Source organism: Ylistrum balloti, unplaced genomic scaffold, assembly GCF_031769215.1.
Source record: "Ylistrum balloti isolate Yb309-2 unplaced genomic scaffold, AGI_CSIRO_Ybal_v1 Utg370580, whole genome shotgun sequence".
Classification (NCBI taxonomy): Eukaryota; Metazoa; Mollusca; class Bivalvia; order Pectinida; family Pectinidae; genus Ylistrum; species Ylistrum balloti.
This window is the reverse complement of record NW_026782361.1, coordinates 1,200,976-1,217,470: the sequence shown is the minus strand read 5'-3', so window position 1 is coordinate 1,217,470 and position 16,495 is coordinate 1,200,976. Positions and strand designations below refer to the sequence as shown.

General features: G+C 36.4%; 1 protein-coding gene across 1 annotated transcript; it reads left to right on the top strand.

Annotated features, from left to right (window-relative positions):
• Positions 1 to 90: 90 nt before the first annotated feature.
• LOC132556667 (transcription initiation factor TFIID subunit 4-like) lies at positions 91 to 14,648 on the top strand. Its single transcript, XM_060221101.1, has 14 exons — positions 91 to 1,383; positions 3,639 to 3,803; positions 4,034 to 4,265; positions 5,505 to 5,647; positions 6,181 to 6,270; positions 8,254 to 8,403; positions 8,903 to 9,135; positions 10,064 to 10,233; positions 11,796 to 11,926; positions 12,478 to 12,603; positions 13,247 to 13,303; positions 13,600 to 13,710; positions 14,259 to 14,315; positions 14,538 to 14,648. The coding sequence occupies exons 1-14, from the start codon at positions 91 to 93 to the stop codon at positions 14,646 to 14,648; spliced, it is 3,069 nt and encodes a 1,022-aa protein (XP_060077084.1).
• Positions 14,649 to 16,495: the final 1,847 nt, after the last annotated feature.

Sequence of the window (16,495 nt, the reverse complement as noted above, 5' to 3'; positions counted from 1 at the left end):
CCAACAGAGGGCGCTAAAGTTCAAAATTCATACCCATAGACCTCCGTTCTGCGCATGCGGTCTTCAGTCTGAAATGTGTTGTGCGGGGAAATGGCGACCGCCAATTTTATCGACGATTTGATTACCTCTGAGATAGATGAAAGTGCCGTTAGTGCCTTAGTTGGTGCATTAGAAGGACAATTGGCTTCCCCTACACACAAGGATAACTCACAGTCGATATCAGAGTCTTCTATAAATAATAATCATATCACTACAGCAAGCACTCCGGTAGCTTGTACTGCATCATCTTTCAACATTGTACAGACCACCAATGTAACACAGGGACTAAAAGGTTTGTCTTTACCAAATAGTGTGACTGTGAACTCTGTCACGAGTCCATTGGTGAAACTGACCCAATCAGACCCCCAGATCATTGGTATTAATTCTATAATAAACTCAAACAATGTTGCAGCATCTAGTAACAATACTCAAAGTAACAGGGAATCCCCTGTACCAAACTCGAGCCGAGTTGTAAACAACCAGCATGCTGTCAGAATAGTACCGAACACTCAGCCACTAGTGAATTCAAGAAGTTCTCCTTTACCCCAAGCAGTAGTCAATTCCAGTAGTTTAGTGCATACAAACCACGTACAGAGTGCAAATTCGCCACAAATAGATCTAAACAGGACTACTCATTCTCCTAATGTAAATACAAGAATTGTCATTTCAAAACCAGGTGAAACAGTAGTTGACCAGAAATCTGTGATAATACCACACGTTACATCAAGTGCTGGAGGAATCACCATTCCACAACAATTTTCTAGTCAGCAGGATGTAGTGTTAAAACCAGGACATATTATTTTGAAACATGACCAGGTAAATTCTGGGAATGTAAATGCTTTAAAACAAGAGCGTGTAACGACTATCAAACAAGAAGGCTCTATGAGCTCGCAACAGCATAATCAGTTTTTGATAAAAAATGATCAACAAACTACGAGAAGTCCCATCTCGAATGTGAAACATGAAGGCTCACCGACAATTCAGACAATACAGACAGTTCATGGAGCACAACAAATTCAAACTGGATCTGTACCTACAGTTGCTGGTAGTCAAATCACACAGGCAACAAATGTTCATATAGTTAATGCACCAATAAAAGGTGGTGTAGCAGGGAACCAAAGTGTTATTACAGTGAGGACTCCAGGACATACACAGCCTGGTCAGGTTGTGATGCGTCAGCAAGCGCCACAGTCGAGTGGTGTGCCTATGCATGTGGTTAGTGTCAGTGGTTCCAATGTGGTGCCAAGATTCACAAACAGTAAAGGCGCAGTAGCACGGGTGGCAACTGCTTCACCTGCACGACCACAGCAAATCAACATAGCACCTCGGCCAGGAACCACAGCGGTAAGAAGTATTTAAGTTGCTAAAATATGCAAATTGTTGTTGGCCTATTTCTACATTTTTTGTTATAATGTGCATAAATATCACCGGTATCATAATTATGTTTGAATTTTGATATATTGAGACTGACTCAAATTTGTGAGATGTCTTGGTTAAATGTGATGGGAAGTCCATCAGAAGTCTAAACTCTTCATTATGCGAGATGTCATATTTCACAACTGAATGCATGTGCCCAATACAAAAAATTCATTGTATTTTAACCTGTTATTATAAACACCTTCTGTGAAACAGTTATCCTTTTTAGAAGAATTTAGATGATGCCTTACCTTCTGCTGTTTTCCAGAATCTTAAAAAAAAAGAACCCAAAAAATGTTTTGACAAAAGTTATTTATAAACCAAAAGAAGTTCCACTATCAATAAAATACAATGAAATCCCAAATTTTTGGGTTAATACCAGTATATAACTAGTAAGGCAAGCTCAGGTTTTAGATGAAATTGTTACTTCACAAAATAGAAGTTTGTTTTGAAATGTTTGTCATTTGCCAATCAGTTTACTGGTTTCTAGATTTCCCGTAGTTTTCAGCCAATCTCATAGTTGATGGCTAAATTGCTATGATATGAAGTTGTGTTTTCCTCAATAGTATTATGATTGGGCTATTTTTGAGGAGTTATTGCCCTTGTTTTTGAACAGTTTCTATTGAAACATGGTAGGCTTATCAGGGCCAGCGAAAACTTTCAAATAACTTAACCAATGGACTAGTGGCCAATACTCGTTGGGACAAGGAATTCATTAGTCTGCAAATTATTCATCAGAAAATTTCCCAAACCATGCATAGAGCATTAAAGCATAGTGTAACAGACTCAAGTTCAGTTTTGATCAATCGTTAATATCTAGTTAACATTTTGCTAAAGCTGTTACCAACAATAAGTGTATTCAATGACCTAATTTAGGCTTAGGAATGTCCAATGATAGAGTTGGTGTAAACATCACTGAGTAACAGTTTTTTCCTGGCAAATTGCAATTAATGTCCTTGTTTTGCATTTCAAACAATCAATTGGTTTTCTGTCACAAGTCAATGACAGCTCTTTTCCCAATGCATTTCAGTAATTATTGGTTATATGATGTTTCAGTTTTTGGAATATATTTCCTGAAATGTTTCCAATTGTAATCCCCAGGCATTATAGGAGAGCTAAAGAAGCACCACAAATATAATTTTTGTTGAGCCATTTTAATTCAGACGTTCTCTTTATATATATACTTACTGATACATCAAACTCCACTGCAGTGAAACGCTCATTTCGTTGTGTTCAGGTTTAATTGCAGGAGACACAAACTTACCTATATACCTATGTGCTGAAAACTTTTTGGATTTTGCATGTCTTACAAAAGGAATGTGAGATGGGTTATAGTTCGGTAGACAGTTTATTTCATTAGTACATGGAATTACATAAAAAAAACTACTTGTCAGATGTTGTAGTTGCAGATTAAATTTTTGAAGACCAAAGTTATTCTACCTTTTTTATTCTATATTTTTCATATCAGGTTGTTATAATGTTTTAGTTTAACCACCTTGCTAGTGCTAGTAGCAGGGCATTTAGTAACCATGTTTAAAAGGGAACTGATTATACTTTGCTAAAAGTTTTTGTAAGGAATGCTTCATCAGTACCATCTTTCTAAGTGTACAAATAAATAATCTATTAACTATTCCTTGTCTAGTCCCCCAATAGCTTTGAAACAATGAGGTCTGCATATTAAACCTAGAACTTAGAATTAATTCATAGTAATCAGGATAGTTTTTGTTTGGAAACGAACTAAGTATTTATAATGGTGAGAAATGTAAACTTCAGTAACGTGAAAGGAATTTGCATTTGTCATTTATATAAAATCAGTGAACAGATTTACTATCTGTCTCGTCAGTGTCTGTTCATTGGTCTTAGTGTAATTTGATTGTCTGATGAAGGATTATTGCCTGTTTCATGCTGTTGGCTGAAAAATTGCATTTATGTTTAACATCTTTTACAGCACACTAGTATTTAGGGGTTGATGTATTTGATTCAAAGGTATGTTAAATTACATTACCTGATTTAATATTCATATGCACAGTCCAGAACAGGTATTTCATAGGAAACATTAGGCTGCCAAAAGGTTTCCATCTTAGAATATGATGGTAAACAAAATGATGATAAAAAAAGTAGCTTTACATGTAACATCATGTTATAGCTAAATGTATCCCTAATCAGTTATGATGTATATTTAGGGAACCATCACATTGCCTACGGGGATGTTACCTCCTGGTGGGATGTTGATGAAGAATGAACAAGGTCAGTTTATGATTGTCACTGCTAACCAAGGGGGAGTACAACAGGCAGTGTCTACAACAATGGTTAGTTCTACAACAGGTCACCGAATACAGTATGTGAGGGTAAGTATCACTCTTTACTTGAAGTGTTATATCAGAATAGAAATACCAAAAGTTGATTAGTTCATTTGAATTCCAAATACCTGGTAATCTAGTCCAGTAGGATGTCTGTTAGTTTTGTTCAAATGCTTAACCTATTTTCAGGACCTCAAGATCCAAATGTTTTCTTGATATGTCTTGTCATTTCAAATGTTTTGTGTGTGAATTTATGCAAATCATTGTTTTGTTCGTAGCCTCCTACCACAGTCCAAGCTCATGCACGGCCTCCTACGACTCAGATAGTCACCATCCAACACCCGTCTGGTACGTCAATAGCTGGCCAACACCAGACAGTACTCCGTCAGACCGTCCCTTCCTCAGGAGCCCCAACACTTGTGTCTACAGCATCAAGCCAGGTGGTTCAGACTGTTGTTCGGGCAACCAACCCCAGTATGGCACCAAACACCTCAACAACTCCTGGAACAAGTAAGTCTATTGTTTGTGAAGTGAGCACCACTTTGAGATACAAGTGGTTCCAGTTAAGGTAAAGTTTACTATTAGATCACCTTTTTATACCCATCCCTTCCCCTTTTGAAAAATATTCAGTTTGTTGAAATTACTGTATTTTCAAGGCTATAAACTACACATGAGTATAAGCTGCAGGACTGGATTGTAGCAATTTTTTTTTATTATTTGATCCACATATAAGATGCACCTGGATATAACCTGCGCCCTTTCTGATATGGTTACTGTTATGTTGACCAAAGTTTGTTGATATAAGCGACAATGGATGGCATTTTATCAAGGTTGTTAGTGAAACTTTTAATATTAATATAAGTTTGCAATTATACACAGTAGTCCTTTATTTAATTGATGTGTTTGAAGGATGTAAGATAGCAATTATCAAAATTGTTTAGCTTGGTAGCCTTCTAAGATTGTCTATGCACAGATATAAAGCCTGACGTTACGTACGGTTTACTTAACAATATCGCCATTGGTGTCTGTACTTTTAAATATTAGTGGAAGGCCCTTGATGACAAAATTCTTATAGTCCCATATTATTTCTTGCGAGTTACACAAAGCCATTCTTATCGTAAACAAGCATGGCAGCCATTCTAGCATTTGACCAGGTGACCTGTCAATCCCATGATGCAACAGGCTATTGTAAACTTTCACTATGGTTTCCGAAGCAACAACAGAATTTCATAAGATATTATTGTGAATTATGTTAAAAGTTACGATTTATTAAATCCACAAGCATATTATTCAAATTTCAATCTTAAAATCATCCTGTATACCGTTGCATGGCTTATAATTGGGAAAATATGATAGATTAAAAAATATAATTTTTTAGTATGTTTAGAATAGGCACCATACAAGAGAAGGTAGAAATCCCAAGGATGCCAGGTCAAGTTAATACCTCTCTAAAACAAAGTCAGTAGGGTATACTGGAATCGTGCTGTCTATCTGTTTGGCAATTTATATTTTGTTTCAATTATTTCTTGCTGAGGAGCTCTTTTTAGGTGATCTGACCAGAAGGGTCATGATGAACTATTGCTATCATGCATCTTCCATAAACTTTTCCTTTAAAACACTACTCCACAATATAATGTATTTTGTTTACATCTTTAACTGTTCAAATGCAATAACTAAGGCCAATTATGACATATACTGACAGATGTGAAAAAAATACTGTTAAACATTTTTGTTTTCTGCTTATTTCAGGCCAAAGTTCTGGTCAAGTCCAGCAGCAGCCTCTAGATAATGTGAAAAAATGTAAAAATTTCCTCTCAACATTGTTGAAGCTTGCAGCAGGACAACCCAAAGAAACTGTCAAAAATGTTCGAGAGCTCATCCAGGGTCTCATTGTAAGCTTCAGGTTTAAGAATGCCATCTATCTATTTGTAATTTTCACAATTGCTATTTCTTTGCATGAAAATGTGTTATCTGAAGCAGGAATACCTTCTTACCAAATTGCAGATTCAAGTACTAAATAAGATTAATGATGAAAGTATTACCAGTTATTAAGCTGTACACTTTATCCTTCATGGTCAATGTTGTCATCAGAATTATATGCATTTTATCAATTCATTGAGGACACCAGTTACATTGTGAAATTGGATATTACTAGCTGGTGTTGAGAAATAGCAATTTGAATTCTTCAAGGTGAATGTTATGATAGTGTTACATAAAAAATTCAGTAGAATCTCTAAAGAACTGAAGGGTTTTGTACTTTTTATATGCCTGTCCCACACTGTACATCATACCAGCATTGCCATGATCACCTTTATGTATATGTAAATGAGACAAAGAAGTTGGCGTTAAAGAGTTCATTCTTTGAAATGAGGATTTAGTATAATTACCATGACTCCAAAGATACTTTAATCTTCTACATTTACAGGATGGTAAAGTGGAACCTGAGGCCTTTACAGAAAGATTACAGGCAGAACTTAAGTCATCCCCCCAGCCATACCTAGTCCCATTCTTAAAGGTAACACTATTACCATGTCATCCAGCTTTATCAGTCATCAAGGTTTTGAAATTTTATCGTTATGATGAAGCAATAAACTCAGAATATCTGAATTAAGAAATAGGATTTTATACATTTGAAATCTGAGTTATTTTGCTTTTGGATTAAAAAGAAGTAATTTCTTTGGATATAACATTCTTGTTCATTGAAAAGTCATATTGACTGACAATAGGTAAGACCAATGGTATAGCATATGTATGTATGGATGGATGCTTGTACAGGATTGATCCTACAGCTGATACTTATCTTTTCCATGTATGTAGGTACAGTAAAATAGGGATAAGTCAAAGTCAACAGGACCAAATGAAATATTTGACTCGGCTATGTTTCTATGAACTGAGAGATATTGTATGAAGATTGACCTAATTTTCATCGGAATCATGTTGCATAACATTATTCTTCACTAGATCAGTTATATAGGTATTCCGGGTCCTTAACTACTCCAGGTATGTAGGTATTCCAGGCCCCACTTGTATAAAACATTTCCACTTGAGATTTCCTCAAGTCGAGATTTTCCTCAGCTGATATCTCCTTGAAAATATCTTGTATGAAAATTCCTCAAGGAATTTCAGGACATCCTAGCCGATGACTTCCTCCTGTTCCTTGAGAAAATTTTATACAAGCCGTTTTTGAGGAGATATCAGCTGAGGAAAATCTTGACTTGAGGAAATCTCAAGTTGAGATGTTTTATACAAGTGGGGCCTGGTCCTTAACTACTCCAGGTATGTAGGTATTCCAGGTCCTTAACTGGATCAGATATGTAGGTATCACAGGTCCTTAACTGGATCAGGTATGTAGGTATTACAGGTCCTTAACAAGATCAGTTATATAGATATTCTGGGTCCTTCACTACTCCAGGTATGTAGGTATTCCAGGTCCTTAACTACTGCAGGTATATAGGTATTCCAGCTCCTTAACTGGATCAGGTATGTAGGTATTCCAGGTCCTTAACTGGATCAGGTATGTAGGTATTCCGGGTCCTTAACTGGATCAGGTATGTAGGTATTCCAGGTCCTTAACTGGATCAGGTATGTAGGTATTCCAGGTCCTTAACTACTCCAGGTATGTAGGTATTCCAGGTCCTTAACTATTTCAGGTATGTAGGTATTCCAGGTCCTTAACTGGATCAGGTATGTAGGTATTCCAGGTCTTTAAATGGATCAGGTATGTAGGTATTCCAGGTCCTTAACTTGATCAGGTATATAGATATTCCGGGTCCTTAACTGGATCAGGTATATAGGTATTCTGGGTCCTTAACTGGATCAGGTATATAGGTATTCCAGGTCCTTAACTGGGTCAGGTATATAGGTATTCCAGGTCCTTAACTGGGTCAGGTATGTAGGTATTCCAGGTCCTTAACTGGATCAAGTATATAGGTATTCCGGGTCCTTAACTGGATCAGGTATATAGGTATTCCAGGTCCTTAACTGGGTCAGGTATGTAGGTATTCCAGGTCCTTAACTGAATCAGGTATGTAGGTATTACAGGTCCTTAACTGGGTCAGGTATATAGGTATTCCAGGTCCTTAACTGGGTCAGGTATGTAGATATTCCAGGTCCTTAACTAGATTAGGTATGTAGGTATTCCAGGTCCTTAACTAGATCAGGTATGTAGGTATTCTGGGTCCTTAACTGGATCAGGTATATAGGTATTCCAGGTCCTTAACAGGGTCAGGTATGTAGGTATTCCAGGTCCTTAACTAGATTAGGTATGTAGGTATTCCAGGTCCTTAACTGGATCAGGTATATAGGTATTTCGGGTCCTTAACTGGATCAGGTATATAGGTATTCCAGGTCCTTAACTGGGTCAGGTATGTAGGTATTGCAGGTCCTTAACTGGATCAGGTATGAAGATACTGTTTAGATCATTCATTCTGTTTATAAATATTTGATCCTCTTTGTTGATATAACCTGCCTGTTATATTTGTGACTTTTGTGATTCCAGAAAAGTCTGCCTCTCTTGCGTAAGTCACTGATACAGAACAAGATGTCAATAGAAGGTGTAAGAGCACCACCTATGTCTGTCCTGCAGCAAAATGTGATAATACCCTCAGCAGCAACATCAGTGGGCCAAGTACAAAACCAGATCCCTCATGTAAGTCCCTCACAGAAAAAGTATGTATTGATCCTCTGTGATGGTTTAAATCATTGTACAAACACCATCAAATGTGTCTATGAAGGCGTCTTACTGCAACTGAGAAAAATGGCTTTTGAAGACAGGTGGCTTTTATGTAGAGATTTATTTACTTTAAGAGTACTACACCAGGAACCAAAACAAGAAGCTTTAATGGGAATATGGCCGTTTAGGCAGGTTTGACTGTACAAAACTTTATAGCCACATTCTGACAAAATATGAATGATTAACGGTTGTCATTCACAATTAATTGGTTTGATATTAATATGTAGGCTGTAAAACTTGTCTAAAAAAAAATAAAAAGGCCCGAGTTCAGCATTAATGTCAGGAAATGAAGGAATTTATTGTTTCAACTTGATTATAAAAGTATCTCACTGTCATCTGCTTTCTTTTCACTGGATATTAAATGATTTTCATTTGGATAAATCTGTACATAATTCATGTCTTTTGTTGTATTTAGCTTTTAAACACAGCCAAAAGTCAGCCAGGGATGATTCAGGTGCAGCATATACAGAAAAGTGTGGCACACAACCGGGGCAGCATACCAAAGACAGTGGTTACTGGACGGGTTCCAGGGGCTCATGGGGCTCACGGGGTCCAGGGACTACCCACAGTCAACACTGTACAGGGACAAACAAAGTCACATGGCAGCACAGCGGGTCACCGTGAAAAACCGAAATATGACTCCCTCAAGTTAGTACTCATTTGTGGGTTATTAAATCTCTTTTTACAAATCGCCTTCACTACACTGTAGAGAAAATTTGTGCATAAGTGATTAGGGTTTGTGAAATTTATTTTTGTCCCTTTTAGCACACTTGGTCTGAGGACCAGTGATCTTATGCCATGGTGCAGCATTTGTTATTTGTCCGGTGTCTGTCAACGTTTTGATAAAAATTGCTACTGAACGACCGAATAGATTTTTTACCAAATTTTGTCCAAAGCATCCTGTGGGAATGTTTATATGAATATTGGTTCAGAAGGGACAAGACCCAATAGGGAAAATAAAGTAAGTTTCTGTAGGAATGAATGGATATAGCCCATGGTCTGAACTGAAGCATTCTGTGGTGAAGGGGATTCAGTTTTGTATAATTGTTAGGTCTCAGCCCCCAAGGGCAATAGGGGTAGGGTCTAATATAGGAAATAGGGTAAATCATTTAAAATCCTGCTCCTCCTGTAAGTATGGCCGGGATTTGGTCTGATGTATTCTTAGGTGAAAGGGAATCAGTTCTGAATCAACAGTGGATCCCGGCCCCTTGGGTCAAGAGAGGTGGGGCCCGATTGGACAAATGTATGTTCTAAAAAAAATTCTTCTTCTGTTGAAGTTTGGTTTAAAAAAAATTTCATGAATGGTGAATCTAACTTCTGTTTAACCACAAGATGGGAACCTAGTTGGGAAATTGTTTCAGAAATTATCTGTCATATTGAAATTTCCTTGGACCTCTTCTTGATTTTCTTATGAAAATAAAAACTGACCAAGTTATAATGATATATTCATTTCAGTAAGATTTTATGACAACTGATAATTGGAAAAAACTATGTTTAAAAGTTTTGATGTTATGGTAAATAGGCAAATCAAACGTTTTGCTAGTATGGTTATCTTATTTTGTTTGTTTTTATACAGAGATGATGATGACATCAATGATGTAGCAACTATGGGAGGTGTGAACCTGTCAGAAGAATCCAAAAATATCCTTGCCACAAATGCAGATTTCATTGGCACACAGATACGCTCATGTAAAGATGAAGCCTTTCTTCACCATGCAACTTTACAAAGTCGGATTAGTGCTATAGGTAAAAAAATTAATATTTTAACAGCTTGTCAACATGTAAGAGACTTACAGGTCCAGATGACAAAATGTCTTTTGAAATACAAACTTCTAAGAAAATATGTTTTGAAATTTTGCAGTGTAAAAAAATTTTATTTTGTGGTTTAAACTGAAAAGTGGAAAAAAACTTTATGTCTGTGAACTTTATCGCTACAGTGATAAAGATAACTACTTAACTGCAGTACAATCAGTTGACTGCCTGTTAGTAAGGTAGCTACTGGAACTGACTCTTCCATAGTTGATCGATGGATTTGACAGTTATTACAGGAAGCAGAAAGACTGACAAACTTTGATGTTTCAATGTTCAAGGGACTTGCAAAAAAACTTTGATACATAATGGTTTTGAATCATTCATAATGGGTTTTATCTCAAGACAAACATTTTATTCATGAGAAACACACATAACTGTATATAAAAATCAATGAAAAATCAATGAGTGCCTGTGTATACATTTGTGCATTCATGTCACACCGGATATGTATTTTATGGATCAGTATAGAATGAAACGACATGCAGCACTAAAGAGGTCTTCACCTGCCAAAGTAATTATTTTAAGCCTGATACATAAACATTAGAGGCACTAATGAATTAAAAAGAAAGCAAATTAACATCATAATGTATTCTGTCCAGAAACGACATTACTAACATCACACATGTTAGGACGTAAAAATTATTAGAGTGTCTGCCAGATGTTCAGACAACGGTTAGTCTGAATCAATAGAACACATGATTGATAAATCACTGTTTCCCATGGTTTTATGCTTAAAACTAGAAAGTGAAGCTTTGGGAATGAGTAAAATCATCATACTAGTGTTCAGGAATTAGCTGTTATGGCAATAGTGGCAGTGTGAACATCACACAACGTCCCATTATCTTTGATTAAATGTCCTGGCTTGTAAGTAAGCAATTAAACTTTAATCTGTGTTCAGTCTTTAATTAATCTTTTAACACAGAGCTAATGACAGCATGCTATCATAATCCCATTGTCAGGTAGCACTCTGATGAAGTGTGTGAAATTTTGCCTTGAGGTGAAAATACATTTACACTAACACAGGTAAACGGTTTGTTCGAAGAAGGAGGTGTCAAGGACTTTGTTATCATAGCTAATGGCCCATAAAAAAACTTGGATACGTCAAAAAGTTTGATTTATAACATTTTGATTCATAAAGGGGTAAGTTAGTAATGATATATAGGAATAAATTTTGTAACTCGATAAAAAATTGATACAGGGAGAATTTGGAAATATCAAAGTTTGATTCATAAAAGTTTGACTGTAGTACACGCACAATCACTTGTTCCTATGGGATGATCACACACCATCACATATCATTCCCTCTTAACAAAAGTTTTTCCGTGGGGTTGATTTTCAGAGTCTGCAGAAAACAAAGTTGCATGTTGTAAATGAAACATTACTTTCTGTAAAATAACAATAGTGCAATTCTCTAAAATCACTGCTATTGTGATGTTGTTATTTACAATGTGTTAAGCTACAAATGTCTGAAGTATATTTACTCTTTTCTTTTCCAGCAAAGAAACATGGTGTAGACGAGGTGTCAACAGATGTGATTAATCTTGTGTCTCATGCTGCTCAGGAACGGATGCGAGATGTTTTAGAAAAGTTAGCGACAATAGCAGAACATAGAATAGAAATATATAAAGTAAGTCTGTAGTAGCAACTCTATGAAGTAATCCATTCCTTGGTGTACAGAATACGTGAGGACTGTTCCAGTAAATCCATCTATCTCACCCAGGACTGCAGGCTAAATTAAGGGATGTCAACCATCAAATTTTTTTACTCGAATAGACTTGATAGTCTTTTGTAAAACACTTATATCTTCATCCTGCAGTTGACAGGTGTTGCATGTGCTTGTGTCAATACCTCTAACCACTTCCTCTTCTTCAAAATACCCAAAGAAACAAAAAAAATAACATTAATCATGTATCATAATGACTTTATCAAAGAATTTCATGGTTGATTTATTTGCTGACAAGGCCAAAATTCAGATGAGATTATGAGTAATTTTTCTTTTAATTATTTAAGTAATGAAAAGGTAAATGTCATGCATAACTGTTTGTAGAATACATTTTTTATGGCCCAAATGCCATATAGCAGATTTAAAACTCATTTTATAGATGCTTAGTTTTCTCACCATATTGACTCTTTATGCTCTACCACATTTTACTAATTTTAGATCTGTTTCTATTTTAGATGAATGATAGGTTTGAAGTAACAAAGGATGTGAAGTCTCAGTTAAAGTTTATAGAAGAGCTTGACAAGTTAGAAAAGAAAAGGCATGAGGAACAAGAATGGGAAAAAATAATGAAGGCAGCCAAGGTAAGAGGGATATTTCTCCATATAATTTAGGTGTATGCTCAGGATTTATGTTGTGTATATAGGATTCCTGTGTTGTATACAGAATTTAGTTTATGTACAAAATTAAGGTGTTAAATGCTATGTACTTAATTGAGAACATGCATGATTTAAGTTGTATATACATTATTAAGTTGTATGTACATGAATGAAGTTCTATGGAGATAGGGAGATAAATTCTGAAGGTTTTTGTGGATGTTATGGTGACAGTAGTGTTGGGTGTTGATGATGTACTGGTCAAATGTTGTGGTACTTGAACACCTGCACAGTGTTGGTTTTCTGTCCCTTCAACTATTGGACACAGTTGAAACACCAGCTCTTACTGACTCAACAAGCTTTCACTAGTATACTGACACCAACTCAACTCCATAAATATAATAAAGAGAGATATATATATAAAGATGATTTATGTTGAGATATCTGTATACACTTTTGAAAGTAAAACATTTTCAGCTTTTTGTGCATGGTATGAATTGTAAAGTTTAACTGGTATGTATATTTTGTTGGCTGTTTGCATCATCATGTAAAATAATCATTTTGTCTAGAAGATAGTTGTGTTTGATTTATGTTTGTCAGTATGTGTAATTATGATATCTAATTTTGACAGAGCCGATCAAAACATGAAGATCCAGAACAGCAGAAAATTAAACAAAAGGCCAAAGAGGTTTGCTATATTTATTTTTTCTGTTCTTGTTTCCTTCTTTATTCTTATCATTCAAATACAATCTGTCTTTAAGACTGTTACTTTTAATGACTTGTGATGAAGGATACGAATGTGAGGAGTGGTGGGTGAGGAAGGATGGAGGTAGAGATTGAAATTGGCTTCATGGATTATTTTTTATCGGTATTTTATTTAATGCATGAAAGTACAATTCTAGCTTATAAGATATAAAGATATTGTAAGGTGACTTTGTTTATGTAATTATGAATTATACACTTTAAGTGTCTCTGTATTTACAGTTACAACAAGCTGAGATAGAACGAATGAGACAAGCGGAAGCAAATCTAACAGCACTAGCAGCAATAGGGCCTCGAAAGAAACGGAAAACTGATTTTGGGGAGTCAAGTCAGGTATGTATGCAAGTTCCATTGTCAAACTGTTCAATTCTTGTTACCCAAAGGAATTTTTTTTCAAGAATTATGAAACTTGGATTATAATCTGATTATGTTCAACATTGATAACTATTTCTCAAGAGTGGATCTGGAAACTTATATAGACATCATCAGTATACTACTAACCTATTTGTGAAAGTCTGGTTGATTAACAAGAATCCTAGTTGTGTACAACAGAAGCCTAGTTGATTGACAAGAATCCTAGTTGTGTACAACAGAAGCCTAGTTGATTGACAAGAATCCTAGTTGTGTACAACAGAAGCCTAGTTGATTGACAAGAATCCTAGTTGTGTACAACAGAAGCCTGGTCAATTGACCAGGATAATGTTGGATGTAATACTTTTACTAGTACTACACAAGTGGTAATGACATTTTTTTTCATTTAGTCATTAAGAAGTAAAAGTTAACTTTTTAAATTTCATCACATCACTTACTTATTTCTGGTAATGTGAATGCTTTTGTTTCATCCCAATGAATATTGGATCTTGTAAATGTTTTGTCCACAGGGAAGCTCAGGAGGATTGAATCTGTCCAATGGTTTAGGATCATCATCATCCAGATCTGTAAGTACACTGAATCTCCTTTCTTCTATAAATCTGGATTTGTAAGTACTTCAAATTTCCTGTCTTGTCTTCTATAAATCCCAATTTTCAAATACTAAAACTCCTCCCTTTCTACTTCCTGGTTTGTATATAGAAATAGGCTTGGATTTATGTTAATTATAGCAGATATATGAGAGATCATAAACGATATATTTAAGTTGCTATTTTCTTTTGTGGTTGTAGACGTCCAGACCAAGGATTAAAAGAGTAACGTTAAGGGATGTTCTCTTCTTCATGGAACAGGAAAGATCCATGTGCAAATCTAAGGTTCTCTATAAGACATTTTTAAAATGAGGGGATACCCTAGATAGCACTTGGTAAAAACAAATTAAACTTTTTTATCCGTCTCTTAGAGACAGGTGTGTAAAGCTTTAGAAGGTACAGGTTTGTATACAGAAAGACAGATGTATGCTGCTTACACATGGTGGAACAGTTGTCTTGGGCAAGGAGTAAAACCTTGTTTATATACTGTGTCTCTACACAGTCAGCTCAACAGCTGTCAATGCTCGCCAACCATATGAAAGGTCTACAGATATAGAAGGGAACATCGCCATGTTTCCCTAGGTGATTGCTGGAGAAAGACACTTAACCAGTTAACCAGATTAAGAGGTCCACTTGGCATTAGGAATCCACATGTTCCTGAGTGGGATGTTTCTGTGAAGGCATGGGCACTTAAAATCCCCAGATCAGTAGAGGAGAAGTAGGATACTTGTGCTTTCTGGAATGGAATCCAGAGCTGAACTGTACAGGAAGTCACAGCTACTCTAAACAGGCTGTGGTCTAGAGAGTGCTGGTAGTCAGATCTGCTGCCTGCCTAAAAAAACTGACAGCCTGTCAGCCTTTACATAGAAATCGATGGCTATGACTGGAGGGATAAATCTGGGAAGTCACACCTGCTCTAACAGGGGAAGTGTGGATGTTGCAGCTGCAGGGAAAAGTTGAGCTATTCGTGCTGTTGGTAACTGGAGTTGTGTCTTAACAGATGGAGAGTGTAGATTGAAACAGAGAAAAGTCAAGGTATTTGTGCTCTTGGTAACTGGACTTGTGTCTACTCTAACAGAGGGAGAGAGAAGGCTGCAACACGAGAAAAAAGTCATGGTATTCGTGCTGTTGGTAACCAGAATTGTGTCCACTCGAACAGAGGGAGAGTGAAGGCTGCAGCAGGAAAAAAGTCATGGTATTCGTGCTGTTGGTAACTGGAGTTGTGTCTTAACAGAGGAAGAATGAAGGCTACAGCAGGAAAAAAGTGAAGGTATTCGTGCTGTTGGTAACTGGAGTTGTGTCTGCTCTAACAGAGATAGGGTGAAGGCTGCAGCAGGATAGAAATGTTGATGTAGTCGTATCTGCTCTAACAGAGAAACTGATGGCTACAAAAGCTGTGGTTGTGTGTGCTTGTTATGGCCACATCAAATGAGCTAGAAAAATATATCTGGAAAGTAGCATCTGCTCTGAGGAAGATTTTAATGGAAGTAACAGGAAGGAGACCCATAAATATCTTTTTTAAGTCCAAACTACCCCAGAGAATTGGTAGGCTTCATAAGGAGACCTTAAAACACTGACAGAAATCTTGGTATTAGATTGTCAACTACGTTGGTCAAATCAGGAGAACTAGAGACGTATCTGTAGCCAAGTCTGTTTTTAACGGAGAGGAGATGTCTATTGCAATGTCTACTGTAACAAGAGTGATTGACATGTAAGGAAAGTTAGAGCGATAGCCTGATGATGAGATACAGAGGGTGCAGGTATTACGTGGCTCGGAGACACGTTCCAAGTGGTAACTGTGATGTACTGGAAAAATATTTATGTTGTAAAAGCTGAACTTGTGATAAGAATATCAGGTGTTGGTTTCACTAACCCAGCATTACTATTACAAGAGGAGACGCTTCAGGTGTACTGTTTACCAAAGACTGTGATTTGAGGGAAAAACATTTCCTACATAATGGGAATAATGGAATGGTCCTATTGCTATTGTGATGGATGGTACTGGTAACCGGGTAGCTTGGGATACTATTAAAAGGAAACATGTGCAGTATCATGGTTGTTACAGGAAATTGCCAATTGTTTCACTGGATAACTGAATAGGATTGAAGGATTGAATGTAAAACAAAGAGGTCACTGCTGAGGTTGAATGTCAGTATTAA